Below are 14468 nucleotides of genomic sequence, written 5' to 3'. Positions count from 1 at the left end.
TTAAGCACCTTATAATTGACGTTGGCCTCTTTCCAATTCTACAGTGTCCATAACTGCAATGCCTTCAGACCACAAATGATTTGGATGTATGTTCCCAGTGGAAGCCATAACCTCAAACATTTGCTTCTGACATCAGACATCATTTTCAAAGTACATCCAGATGTAACTTTTCATTGCTTTCTGTCTTTAGATATTCAAATTGTGTGTTTTAATTCAAAAGCGTAGCAGAAAAAACTTTGAGATGATTAAGGAAGTCCAGCAACCCGCTTTCAGCTTTCCATTATGTCAGGGTCTTTCCAAAAGTAATAAAAGCTTGAATTATTCTGTACCTTTAACAGCTGACCACACCTCTTACAATAATGTTGCAGTCCCCAAGTTTCCCCGTTGTCACCACAAAATCACCACAAAACCTTCCCCAGCTCAGTGCTTTCACGCTGTGTTCTTACATCATTCTGTACAGCCTCTCCTTCCTTCCTCTCTTCTGCAAAGCTGGTAGCGAGTAGAGAAGTGAGGAACAGGCACCCTCTGCCATGGGTTGTTCCCCTCATGGGGTGGGGAAGCAGGCAGGGTCTTCGCTCTGCTTAGGGACAGAGAGCTGCAGTTCCCAGGTGTGTTACGGTTTGTGCCTTGTGGCCTGTCACTTGTCTCTCTAGTTGCTGGATGACCGTATGGCACAGACTGGGCTTGCTGTGGACTAAGGTCTGTGAAGAACGTAAAACTGGCCCTTACTCTCCCTGACAGAGTCCTGGAGGGAATACTGAGGCAAGAACGTAAAAATTCGGCACACACGGGATTGCTTCCTGTGTAGGGTCTCCCACCTTCCAGCTGTCAGCTACAGGAAGTTCCTGGGCCAGAAGCAGGATCACCGAATGGGCCTTTTCTGCATGCATTTATCACTAATAAAATGTGGTGCCCAGTCTTATTGCAGCGTGAGCTTTGCCTAAAATCAGGATCAGATGAACCATATCCCATCTTTGTTTGAATTCATGAGTAATGCACTCTATGCACAGGTATTCATGACACAGATAAATACCAGTTGTTGTAAATGAGTGGAGATTTAGGTGAAGTCTGTATATTTCTGTTACACGCATGTACATATAAACATACATCTTCTAGGTTCATTCTTTTGATGGCACTAAGGAAGAAGCAGCAGCTATAATAGATTTGGATCTGTACATTGGAATAAATGGCTGGTGAGTTATTTACAGGAAATAAAGCTATTTTAAAATGTCAGCTGTGGTGAACTCACTACTTTCTTTTAAACAATGAGGTCAAGTTTTCAAAGCTCAGTAGGCCCTTAATTGGCTGACAGATTTTGAATTGCACTCGTTAATCTTTTAGCTGCAAAAAGTTCCTCTCACAGCTCAGAAAGTTAATTGAGCCTTGGGTCCTTTCTGCTACCCTCCAATCAATCCTTGTTTGTAAATAAATAAGGATTGAGTGTGGAAGCAGGCTTTCTGTCAGGCACCTTTAAAAGAAAATAGCATAGTTTTAAGTTGCTACGTTAAATCCAGGAGTAAAGCAAATGCAACCCGATCAGCCTCATATACTAGTCTCACAGTCTGAACCTCAGCAGTCATCTGGTCAAACGTCAGCCAGCTTGACTTGAAGTTGCATGGGTTGGTGAGGGCTGGGCAAGGGAGGCAGCACAGCTGGGGGTTCTGCTTACATGCTAGGGCAAGCCAGCTTTGCTGTGTAGCTCCAAATCTGCTGTTCTCTGCCAGATTTGAAGTTACAGGAGCAGTTTTAAAAATGAAACAAATTGTATTAATTATTTAGGAGGCTGCTTTCACTGCAGAACAACAAGCAAAGTAATTAAACACTTTGTTGTTGTTCTTAACCGATCTCTGATTTTCTAGTTCTTTGAAAACAGAAGCCAACTTGGAAACCCTGAAATCAATTCCTAGTGAACGGTTAATGATAGAGACTGGTAAGATTTTATATCTTGGTCAGCAGTTGGTGACTTAAGTGCTCTTAGGCAATAAGATGTGTTTGCACAGCAATGATAAGGAAGGATCAAGAATTAAGGAGTCGGGAGTAGAAAAAGGACTGCCAGTTGCTCTACTTCAGAAGACAGTTTACAGGTTCCTTCTCAGCCTTCTGCTAGAGGTAATAAACTGCCTTGCCAGCTTCTGATGTTACAGGGGAAGACAAAGGACAAATTAACAAGCCCACGTTCCCAGTTGTACTGAGATACCAAAATCCTGCTTGAGTGGTGGAAATGTACCATATGCAGGGCGATGGCTAAGGTATCTTACCAGTAGTGACGGTAATGGCAACTGGAAGCAACAGCTCTTTAAATGGAACGAGGTGGAAGAAGGCTTGAGTTCTCCTGAGCTAATGAGCAGTGATTTTAATTTACTGACTAGGGTTGGGGTGGTTTTTTGCACATACGTTTTACATGAGTAACTGTCCATTAAAAAGCAGTATTTATTTGAATTTCTCAATCTGAGAGAAGGAAAAAAAAAAACAAACTGCCTAAATCCTTGAATTTATTTGCACATAAAGCACAAACCTGTTAAAAACCAGGAAATTTCTGTGGAATAGATGCAGTGTGTCTAGCTATCTTTGTTACACCAGTGGAAATGAGTGGTCTATATTATTGTTGCTGGTATTTCAAAAGGCGAAAGTCTAAGATAATGGTATAAAAATACGAAGATTGTTAAGATGTTAAATTGCCCAAATCACTTAAATTCCATTTTGAACTGGAACTCATCGCTAGAAAGAATTTGCAAGAGCTTTTGTCTGTGGGCATAGTTGATTAATCTCATGGTATTCTCAAGTGATTGCATGCTCCTAATTCTGTTTTTCAAATGAACCTAGATGCACCTTGGTGTGGAGTGAAAAATACCCATGCTGGATCAAAATATGTAAAAACTACATTTCCTACCAAAAAGAAATGGGAAATGGGGCACTGCTTGAAGGACAGAAACGAACCCTGCCATATAATGTAAGTGTACTACTGTAGGAGTATGAAAAGTACTTCAAATCTCATGGGGGGGGGGGAAGCAAGAGTTCACCGGAAATGCAGCAAATAGAAATGAGTATAAATTCATTGAAACTTATGCAAGATATTGCTTAATTGGCTCTGAAAGAAAAAAAGGTCTTAATTTTCCCATTTTGACAATTCTGAATGTAAAAAGCTCCCTGAAAAACTAAACCAATACTGGCTGTTTCTGTCTTTTCCCTCAGTATGTTGGAGAATTGAGAATTAACCAATTAATTTAATTGGTTAAACCCCGTAAAGTAACCTGACTTTGAATAAATTTTGCTCAGTTGCAGTTAGTTTTAAAACTGATAGAGCACTAGAGCAGAGCAGTCCTCTGAGGGCTGTGCTCTGAAGGGGGACAGCACCAAGATGCGGCGTGGACAGCTTCTCCCAGGTCCCTAGGAGACCAGCCGTGCTGTGCCCATGGCACAAACTGCTGTTAATGGATTTGGCTCGGATCCTTTCTGTATTCTGCTACTGTGCTGTAAAAAATGGGTTCATGAAATACTGATACTGTGAAGTTTAGTTTTGAGTAATGCATGGGTCGAGATACAGATCAGAGAAAGAAAATCCTAGGGGGTACAGGGTATAGAATTTAGACATACAGAAACGTGGTTATCTGCCAGCTCTTTGTAATGCGTCCTCCCAGAGGTGGGAAAAGCAAGGAAACGTGCCCTTGTTTTAGTGAAAATGTGTAGTTACCTCCATTAAATAGCTTCGGCAGATGAAATGCCTGAAGTTTTATGACTGTTAGCACAATCTGGTTGGTGAGTCACGGCAGGCTTCTCTGTCATTTTCTCATTATCAGCTCCTGGAAAAGGAGTTCAGGAAGGTTTCTTGTGGCGTAGCACCTGAATGACTTCAGTGCAGCAAGAGAAGTTCACGGCTGTACTTACGCAGCTGCAAAGCCTGTTTGTGTGATCAAAAGAGCTGTCTTTGCTGGGAAGCCTCAATGTTTTTCTCCGAAAAGTTGTGTAAATGACCTGTTTGGAACTGGATTTTGAAATAGTTCTCAGGATGCTACGAAAGAATCTAGGAATTTGGCAGTGTCTAAGCAAGAGGTTATGTTACAACTGAGGGCAATGCCATGTTTTTGAGAGACCTGAAGAAACTTCAGAGAAAAAAATTGATCCTGCTAAAGCTTACACAGTAACTCTACAAGTGTTCAAATATATTTCTGTGCAGTTATGCTGCTCTGCAGTATTATGTTGCTCTTGGAAATTAATTGTATTATGAACACATACACAACACTAGCACAGAACGGCTGTTTCAGTATTTCTGATGTCAGTTCCATGACTGAGGAGTAGGGAAAAGATAAACTGAAAACAAAATCTTGTTTAGCTTAACCTTATTTCAAACCAACTGTCCTTTTAAAATTAATTATAACCTTTACTAGATGTAGATGAGTAACCTGAGAACCTCTTAAACCTTAGGAAGCGCGGTATTTTGTGACTTCTCAAGCAGCATGATCTGTTGTGAGAGGAAAGGTAGCGTGAGGCCACCAACTATATTTAATAATTAGGGTATATATGCTGTTTAATATAGCTCAGTTGGCAGGAGGGTTTTTCCACTTGTCTTTTTTTGGTGGTGGTGGATGGGGGCGGGGGAGACAGCTTTCAATTTTGCTGGTGATTTTATTTATATATATAATATGCATATATATAAATAACTGCACTACCCCCCTTGGAAGCTATTTTTATTGAAATTCTAGCCACAAGAGGTTTTTTTTTTCTCCTGCAGTTTTCATACACACAATGTCACAACATGTAGGATGCTACAATAATAGCATCCTACTGCATCCTTGCGGGGATCGATACCTGTAAGCCCTACTAAAACTCTTCAGGGCTGAAATTTTTTGGTACTTGGCAGTTATTTCTGTGTAGGCCTGAGCTCACCCCATCTTCTCTTGAACATTTCCTTAAGCCAAGAAGCTGTGTGGCTGCAAAGCACATAGGTGGGCATGAAACAGTGATTGAGGAAAATACCGGCATCTCAGGAATAGTTAGGAGCAACTTTTTCTACTCTGCCTTCCTCAAAAAGGAATACAACTATTGTGTAAGTTGAGGCAAAAATCCAGAACCCAAACACCATTGGCCTTGAGGTCCTTCATCTCTATCACAAAGAAGCTTTCTTTCTTTCCTACTGCTAGGGGAAAAATTAGTGTAAAGCCTGTTAGGAATTGTACAGAATATACTTTTTTTTTCTGTACACCTAAGTGTTAGGAAATGAAGAAAATAAGTACAGAGACAAGGCTGTGGCTTGTTTTTGTCTTACTGAGTGTTACTGCTACTCATTCAATTTCTTCTGCCACATTTTCCTGGGTTGTATCGAGGCCATGGGCCTTTTATAGTGCTCATTTAACATCGACTACTACTACCTGCATGTATTCTTCACTATCTAGAGAAAGGGGAGGTTGAAATGACCTCTTTTGGCAGCTGTACTCTCAGGTAAGTTTACAGCTGGAATTTAAGCTTTGCCATAAACCAGTTTGTTTATAGTGCAGCTTTAACCTTGAAAGGAGGTTAATGAATTTCAGTCTGAGGAATCAAGACCACTGATAAAGACATGCACAAAGTGACACTTTCTTTGAAACAGCAAGCTGTTTAATAACCTCTGAACAAGAGTCAAAAGACCAAAGATGAATCTGTACCAGTGAGCAACCCGTGTTCAGGGAACGGACGTCAGTGACTTACTTAGAAGTGAAGCTGTTTGCAGATTTGAGCATCTTACCCTGTTGCTCTCCAAGGAGGTTTTTATTCCAGGTGAATCTTAGTTACTTATGTACATACAGATGCGACAGTCTGACATATATTCAGTACTGAGTTTCAGAGTCTCTAATAGCAATCTTTCTTTTCTAGTCAAATCCTGGAAATAATGGCAGCGGTAAGAGAAGAAGACCCGCTCGAGTTGGCCAATACGCTATATAACAACACTATTAAAGTCTTCTTTCCAAATATATAAAGTTGTTCTTCTTACACTCACTCAGCATAACTTAAGACTGATCATATCTGCAAGTCCTTATCAATGGAAGCCAGTATGTAGTGCTTTTTTGTACAAGATTAAAGCTGATTTTGAAAAAGGTGGTCTGCATTGGTACAGTTTCTCAGCCCTATTTCCTTTTCATCAAGATTCAGGATCAATTTTTAAGATAGTCTAAGCTAGCAGCTCTTGTTAATACGTGTATGCATCGCAAAACGAATACCAGGCTGCTGAATTCACATGTAGAATACTTCAAGTTACTACTGGTAATTCAGAAGTGCTTAACAAATCAAGTGCATGCTTTACTACTTTGCCCGAAAGCTTAACAGTTTCATTTTTTTGTTCCGCATACACAAATGCTGTAGCATTAAGTCTACCAGCCTATTTTTTTTATTTTTTATTTTTAAATACAACTCACTAGTTTTTAAGCAATAAAGCTCTGCTAATACTGAATTTGTAAGTAAAGCTACTTTGGTTCAGGCTTTTCATTTCTGATTTGAGCTGTTGAACAGTCTGCTTTCACCAATATTTCTCCTTTACATCCAGAACTCATTGATCGGGGATTACTGGTATACAGTCTTTGGCACAGCATTCTCACTACATCAATTAAAGAGTGTTTTTCCAACCATCTTAAAAACATGAAAACATTTTATTCCATGTACAATAATGTACATAATTTAAGGTGGTCATGAAAGAGACCAGCAAGTTAGAGGTATATTTACAGTAGCACACACCACAGTAAACAACCACCATTCACAGACTCAACATCAAGATACTGCTGTTGTGCTTAGGTATAACAACTACAAAGTGATACTTTTTATCTGTTGAAGTCAATTTAAACAAATACCTCACAGCTTAGGAAAGGACTTCTCAATCACCCCGAGAGTTAGAGTTAGCATTAAGAGTCTTATTCAAGTGCTGTTCCACACAGTCATCATCATCGTCTTCGTCACTCTCTGAACTGTCATTATCTTCATTTAATTCGTTTTCAGCATCAGCAGCTTCTTCCGCAGCTTCTACGGGACCTTCATTGGGTGCCACAAATCCACTGTTGTTAGAGATATTGGCATTTTCCTTGTCCTCAATATACACCTTCTGATGGCACATGGGGCACGTGTCCTGAATGTACAGCCACTTCCGAAGACAAAGTGCATGGAAGTAATGGTTGCAGGGAGTAATGCGAGCAGAGGTGGTGAACTCGTGGTAGCAGATTGCACATACGTCGTCTATTTCACGTAGCCGGCTCCCTTTTACCTCTGGAAGGGAGTTGATTTTCTTAACAGCAGTCCTGCGGTTTATAAAAGTTTTCCAGCCGTTCCTTGCTTGTAAGTAGATGTTGAAGTACGCATGCAGACACATCATGCACGCACGGATCTTACTTCCCGACTCGAAGATCATCGTGTAAGCTCCGTTCCCAAACATCATCACTCCAAATATAAACTCAATAATATTGCCCGTTGAACGAACATAATAGACATAATCATCAAGTTTCTCCCACAGCACATTATAGTAGCCATCGATCATAAACAATATATAAACAGTGATAGAAACGATTACTTTTAGGCAAAGCTCTACGCAGAACGCCGTGACCGCGAAGAGCCACGTGTTCAGTGCATAGTGGTGCCAGAGGACGTAGCTGAGCAGAACTGGCAGGACAAAAAGGCAAGCTGAAACAAACAGCACGGGGAAGTGTCTGCGGAACGACGACACGTGGGAGGCACTGAGAGACATCAGCACGGGGTCTGTCATTCCGTGGATGAAATGCAGGACTGCGGTCAGCAAAAGGCACATGTTTCGACTCAAGCGAACCAGTCTTTCCTCTGGTTTCAGGCCGCTCAAGCCAGTCTGCAGGGCCAAAATGAAAAACAAAACAGGTGCTACAAAACCAAGCCTTCTGTCATCTTCATCGGTTGAGCCGATGAAGGCCAAGATGCCGAGTCCCAAGTAATGTGCTATGGAGGAGATGACAGCACTCATGCCTAACACAGTTAAGGTAGAATCACACCCGCTTATTATCAGGCTGCAAATCAGTTCCCAGCAATTATCCCACGATATCAATAATGTGTCTTCTGTGTTGGTTTCGGCCATCTTTACGACGTACGTCAGCACCACAGCCTGTGCTGTAAGTCTCGTCAGCCAGAAGACCCGCAGCACAGCGGGAAAGCGAATCCTCTTCCACGTATCCTCCATCAGTAGCTGTAATCCATAAATGCGGTACATGTGCCTCACCAGCAGATAAACGTACCGCACAGAGTAATAGAACCATTTAATTTTTGTGACTAGAATGGCTGTGGTGTTCAGTGTCAGCACTAGGCCTGAAATAAAAACCAGTATCTGTCGGACACTCAAAGGTAGTTCAACAACCAAGCCGATTACAGGGATCAGTATGTCCAGGATGATGAGCTGAGAGTATATGGACCGCACGTTCAGCAACGTAACGTATCCGATCCCAAAGGTCAGCTGGAGGATGGAAAGCGCCATCCATAGCGAGGGTCCTTTGTGAGGGAAGAACTGAATTCCAAAAGCTGCTGTGTAATAGGCACTGTAGAAGTTTATGTGCAAAGAAGCGTAGTAATTCACCAACACTGAAGTTGCAGCCAGCAGAAACGCGGAGGCGATCATGTAGAACTTGAAAAGTGCTCGCTGTTGTAACACCAGAACAACACTGGATACAAAGACACCTGAAAACAGATGGAAATCCTTTAGTTCTCAGCAGAAAGTGAGAGATTTCACCTATTAGCTTCGGAGAATCGTTTACTTCCATTACTGCTTTCCATGTAGGTGCCCATAACGTCACATTACCCGTGGGGCTACTGTCAGAGCAGTACAAGAGAACCACTTGATCTGCACTTAATATGTCTGCGCACTGCGGCCGCGATGCAAAGCACCAGAGGCATACGTCACCTCTGTTGCTGGGTCCGACTGCAGCTTCAGACCGAGCAGGGACAGCTTCCAAGTCCTCAAAGATCCTTCCCAATCAGCCTTGAAATCAGCTAAGCTCTAAAAGCAGACAGTTAACAGCTACGGCACCAGCTCTCTATGTAAATTCAGTGAATTTTACTCATTTATCCCCATATTACGTCCCCCCCACTTCACCTGAACAAGGCACTCAGCCACAGACGTCCACGCCAGTCTAAGTGCTGACAATGCTCTGCAAAACCGCTCAGCCCGACTCTCCCCGAGGACGGCAGGACACTGCCAGGGAACGAGGCAGGTGGGCCACCAAGAGGTTAGCGGCTTTCAGACATCGCTGCCACGGCCTGGAAGTCAGCCCCACAGAACGGAGCGCTCTGAAAAGCCAAGCTTTTGTCAAGCCCCCCATCCCTCCGTCTACAATCAAAATGAGCAATAATTTTTATTTTTTTTTTGGAGTTGATGTGTAAGAAAAACTGCACACCAGCTCGTAGCATTAACTACGCCTACGGAAAGTTACTTATGAAACAGAAACGTACCTTTCTAACGTATATTGCTAGCTGCGTTCTAATGCACGGAGGCTTTTTTTGTTGTTTAGTTGTGTAACTGCACGGATTTTAAGGTTTCCTGTTTAATAACTTTGTGACTGCTTGCTATCAGTGACAGCAATTTGAGCGTGCGGTGAAACTGTCACGATGCACAACACTGAAGACTGGGGCAAGGAAAGCAAGTTTGGTTCAGGCAGTCTGAAGTTCAACAGATCTCCCTGCTGGGATAGCAGGCACTTTTTCTTAGGTTTAACTTACTGACATAAAGCCATTGTGGCAGGACAGAGGGCATAAGGCTGTTCAAAACAGTACAGTATTTTAATTGAACCCCATGACCTTTTATTTTCTTAAAACCACAGTTGTTAAAACACTGGAAAATTGCTGCAGCTTCCTGGGCAGGGGGGCACTTTTCCAGTTCTCAATTTGCTTTCACTTCTGCTAAGGGATCCCGAAGCGCAAGTTTCACAGAAACACCTCCCAGCGTATCGCGCTTTTGTACACAATTCCAATCTGTGCCGATCGTTTCTTCGCTGGTACCACGCAAATTTGCGTCTTATTTATTACAGATCAGATTCAGATCTTGAAATTCCTGTTTGCTAACCCTTCCCTCATACCAACCACGAGCACATGGTGCCCATGACAGGAAGCCTGTATCTTCCTGTGAGAAACCAAATCACGGTGCCTGTAGTACCTTCGCACCACATTTATGCCCTTGCAGCCCGCTCACCGACTCCATCAACACGCCACCCACAGGCAGGGCCCGTCCCCTAGCACTCCTGCAGTGCATCCTTAAACACTTTTTTCTTCAGGAAACTCACTGCCTGTTTCGGGTCTCTCAGCAGCCTCCTGTCTGTTACTGCTCTCCTCTCCAAACCGCTTTTGCTCTCCACAGCTTGTATTTCAGTAGAAGCTGCTTTCCATCCCTGTTACAAAGCTACTGAAATCCTAAGTAATGCTCTTTTTACTGAAGGACAGGATCATTCTCTTACAAAAAGGTATTTTGGATTGTTCCAAATCCTCCAGAACCAACTCTTTAAACAAAGAAACATTTTAAGCCTTGGTACCTGGATCACAGGAATAAGGAATATGGCTAAGAAGCAGCATTTGGTTCCACCAGCGGTGCTGCCAGCTGCTCTTGTCCAAAAAAAATATGAGCAACTGAATAAGAATGGAAAATGTGAACATGAAGTGATACCAACAGGTAGACTATCCCCCCCAAAAAAGTTACTAATGCACCTTAACAGTAATCCTTGCGAGCAGCACTGGCTTATGTAAAAACATGCTCCTTAACTAATCATTAACCTTGGGAAGGTGATGGAGGAGAAACTTGGTCAGTGTGCAGGAAACGCCTTGTGCTCAGTTCTCCCATGAAAAGCTGAAACGCGTTGCACACACCATTTTTGTGAAATTAGCTTGAAAATTTCACTACCTGTCCGTGCATACAATAATAAACGCCTACAGGAAAGCCGACAGTGCTGACAAAGTTGTATCCTTTGTTTGAGCCACAGAAAAGAAACAACTGTAACAAGGTTGTTAGGTATCGAATCCTGATCCCTGAAACCAAGGGGACTTTTGTACTAACACGGCTTCTCTGAACCTAACAAGGTTTTTCTGAATCATGCCCATTAATTAAATCCATTTTGCTTCCTTGCAGTACTTCGATACCACAGGTCCCCCTAAAAACACTGACCTTCCACATGCCAGATACATCCCTGCAGTGAGTCAGGAGAGGGAAAAGCTACACCCACGGGTTCCTCCGAAGAGGGCATGGCGAAAAAACATTCCCCTGCCGACACGTGCAGGAGAGCCAACCCCACAGAAACCTCTAACAGCACAGACCAGCGGGAACTTTGGAAGGGGAGGTGAGCACTGTGCTCCCCTGCTTACTGCACTCAGCCCATCCCCATGCCAAGATGTCCCGCTGCCCCGTGTGGTGCTCACCGAAGAGCAGCCTCTCTCTGTACCTAAGTGCTGCTGTTCCTCCTCGGTAAGATCTGTCTCATGCTCCCCCAGGTGCTGCTGCTTTACTTCTTAGCACCAGTACTGCTCCTAGCCATGCCACCCCACCACCAGCTACCTGTATAGTACAGCCTCCAAGCACAGCACTCACTGTTAAAATCTTTCTTGCACTACAAAGAATCCCTCTCTCCATTTTTTTCCTTGTGCTCCTGCAGTTTCTCAATACCTTTGCAGCAGCACACCACCGAAAATGCGACTTGCAGCCAGACGCAGGGCTCAATTACCTGTGCACGTCAGTACTGAATCACGTGGAACTGCCAAATTGTTTTTCCCTCATCCCCAGCCAGCTCAATTAAGCCCGCATCTCCCTACGGACTCCAGTATTATTGTAACCCTCCCTGAAACCCGTGCCCTCCCTGGGGACGGACTGCTTTCCAAAGGAATCCTTTTCCTAAAAGTGGTGGAGGAACCACACTGAGCACTCCCGCAGCGAAACGCTTTTAAAACACATACAGAACTCCACTTAGCCTTCGCGAAGCAAACGGTACTCCCGGAGTATTTCAGAGCTGTTCAACAGCACCCCTGAAAGTTATCGACTCTCCAGAGGTAAAGTCTCTGTACCCAGAGGGTGAGCTGTGCACTTATCCTATCCTCAGTCATACTGTACTACGAGAAAAGCTTTGATCAGTCTTTCAATGCCAGCAAATAGTAACTAAAAGGGGCAACTTCCCTTGAATTTAAATACAGAAGGACCCAAGACAAATATTTCAGTTTATCCTAACAACAAAACCCCAACCCTGTAATCCTTAAATTCAGAGGAAGATTAAAGAAAATAAATGTGTAAGTGCTCTATTGCCTGAACAACGTGGAAGGTCTTTAACATCATCTTCAAGTGGTTCCATTTTTAATTTCTGGAAAGCCAAGAACCACAGACCACTTGTCTCAAAGTACAACATCAGTCTCTTACATAAACTGTTCCAAAGCTCTCGTGCAGGAGTCAGGGAAGGGATCATCCTCTCCTTTCCCAAAACCCTTCCAGAAAAGTGATGATAGAAGCACAGTCCTGAAGAGCTCCTTCATAATTCAGTCCCATTACCACATTCTTAAGAGAGATCACCCGACAACATATCCACCATCCTCATTTACATTGGATTAAGTTCAAGGCACTTCCTGCAGCATCTGGATCATACAACGAAGGGCTCCTCAAACTGTTGTGGTGAGGCACGGCAGTGCCATTTTCCCTTAAAAAGGAATGGTTTCTCAATGAGAAGCACTCTTAGCAGTTACAGAAGGGCAGAACAAAAGGTCCAGAAAATGGGAAATAGGGAAGGAGAAGCCCTCCTGCCTGTCCCAAAGCCCTCAGGACCAGCAGCAAGGCAGGGCAGGACGTCCCAGGACTTGCTGCTGGCCACAGCAATCTCCCCAGGTGCTGCAGGGAAGCAGCCCGATCACAGCACCTGCTTTGTGTTTCTCATTTCCTTTGCTCTCCTCTTACCTGCTGTCCTGCTACGGATGATCCCTTTTGCCCTCCTCTCTTCAACTAGTGCAGTGCTGTCACCACAACACTTCTCGCTGTTTATCTTTCCTTTTAACCTCTCTTCTGAGTTTCCTTCCCTAACAGGTGTACCACCCATGTCCTTGGTCATATTTTTTTTTTCCAAATACAAACATCAAAACCACACAAAGTCAACACGCAGCAGGCCCGCGAAACCTCCAGCTGTATTTCGGAGTCTCCTTCCTGTCACAGGATTCCCAGCTCCAATATAATTCGGTGTCACCCGTACGGCAGTAGGCAGAATGAAGCTCCAACCTCACGTAGGGCACACAGAGAACCTCCCTCAGCATTACATGCCATACTGAAAATAGTATCGCATAGGTATAACAGTGACTTAACATTCATCTCAGAAGAGAAATAACTTAATAATAAGCTATCTGAAGTTTCACAAGACCTCTCAAGCACTTTTTGTTGTTGTTTGGGATCTGGGTATCAGGTACTTCTGAACTGTGGCTCCTAAAACAAGGGATTGAGCGGGGTATTTCAGTCGGGCAGGACGCTGCTGAGGTGCACTGGCAGAACCCCCAGCCCCCAAGTTCCGTGCCTTCCCCGCGGGCTGCCGAAACCTGCAGACCACGCCGATCGCCATCTGGCAGCAGCCCCACGACACCTCGTCACACCTCACCCCAGCACCCCCCAGCACCCCTCTAACAGCATCTGTGGGTCTGGGGGGCTTCCAGGGGTCAGCTTGCTCTGGAGAAGGAGGAGGAGGAAGAGCAGGGAGTGTTCAGTGCCCACCAGCCGGGGACACCACCAGCGGCATGGAAGCAGGGCTGCAGGACACACCAGGAGGGGCGAGGGAGGAAGACAGATCCTGGGGGACAGCAGGAGGGGCAAGGGAGGAAAATCTATCCTTGAGGACGCACCAGAAGGCAGGCAGATCCCGGAGGACACCACAGAGGCGCTCCGGCCCGCGGGAGGGAAGGGGAAGGAGGCGATTCCCCCACAGCAACGGCCCAGGAAGGGCGAGTGCCCGGGAAAGAGCCCGGGGCCGCAGCAAGGAGCCAGCCAGACGGGGACGGGACAGGGGAGAGGCGACAAAAGGGACGGGGGGGGGACAGGCTGGGCGGCAGCGTGCGGCTGTAAACAAGGCCAGCAGCAGCCAAGGGGGGAGGCCGGGGCCCGGCGGGTGGAGGGAGGCAGCGGGGACTGGGGGCGTCCCCCCCCCCCCCGGGTCCCCTCCGTCCCCCTCAGCGCCCGGCCCGGCGACAGGGCGGCGGGGTGCGGGGGGCAGCCCTTGGAGGCAGGGAGGTGTCCGTCTCACCCAGCAGCCGCAGCAGCACGGCCAGGAGCGCGGCGCACACGGAGCCCCCCGGCAGCGGGGACGAGTTGAAGATGGCGTCGATGAGGAACAAGCTGGGCACCCGCAGCGCGACCTCCAGCCCGGCACGCAGCCGCGGGCCCAGCCGCAGCCAAGCGAGCTGCGGAGGGCCCGGGGCCGCCATATCCCCCCCGGAAAAATAATAATTTAAAAAAAAAAAAAAAAAAAAAAAAGCGGAGGGCAGGCTGCGAGGGAACGAGGCCG

General features: G+C 45.2%; 2 protein-coding genes across 5 annotated transcripts in view; one reads left to right on the top strand and one right to left on the bottom strand.

Annotated features, from left to right (window-relative positions):
- The window catches only part of TATDN1 (TatD DNase domain containing 1), a 15729-nt gene extending 9661 nt beyond the window's left edge, over positions 1–6068 (top strand). For all 4 annotated transcript variants that reach the window (XM_035317902.1, XM_035317899.1, XM_035317900.1 and 1 more), the window contains 4 exons: positions 1117–1193; positions 1860–1930; positions 2824–2950; positions 5848–6068. In XM_035317902.1, coding sequence (XP_035173793.1) covers positions 1117–1193; positions 1860–1930; positions 2824–2950; positions 5848–5950 — 378 coding nt within the window. In that variant the 3' untranslated portion in view covers positions 5951–6068. The remainder of the gene's footprint in view (positions 1–1116; positions 1194–1859; positions 1931–2823; positions 2951–5847) is intronic.
- RNF139 (ring finger protein 139) lies at positions 5571–14468 on the bottom strand. Its single transcript, XM_035317898.1, has 2 exons — positions 14208–14468; positions 5571–8649 (listed from the first exon to the last, which is right to left on the bottom strand). Exons 1-2 carry the CDS (start codon positions 14386–14388, stop codon positions 6839–6841), a joined length of 1992 nt encoding a protein of 663 aa, XP_035173789.1. The 5' UTR covers positions 14389–14468; the 3' UTR covers positions 5571–6838.

The sequence above is a fragment of the Oxyura jamaicensis genome, chromosome 2, assembly GCF_011077185.1.
Source record: "Oxyura jamaicensis isolate SHBP4307 breed ruddy duck chromosome 2, BPBGC_Ojam_1.0, whole genome shotgun sequence".
In the NCBI taxonomy this organism is placed as follows: Eukaryota; Metazoa; Chordata; class Aves; order Anseriformes; family Anatidae; genus Oxyura; species Oxyura jamaicensis.
The sequence above is the reverse complement of the archived record's forward strand: the minus strand, read 5'-3'. Positions and strand labels throughout refer to the sequence as shown.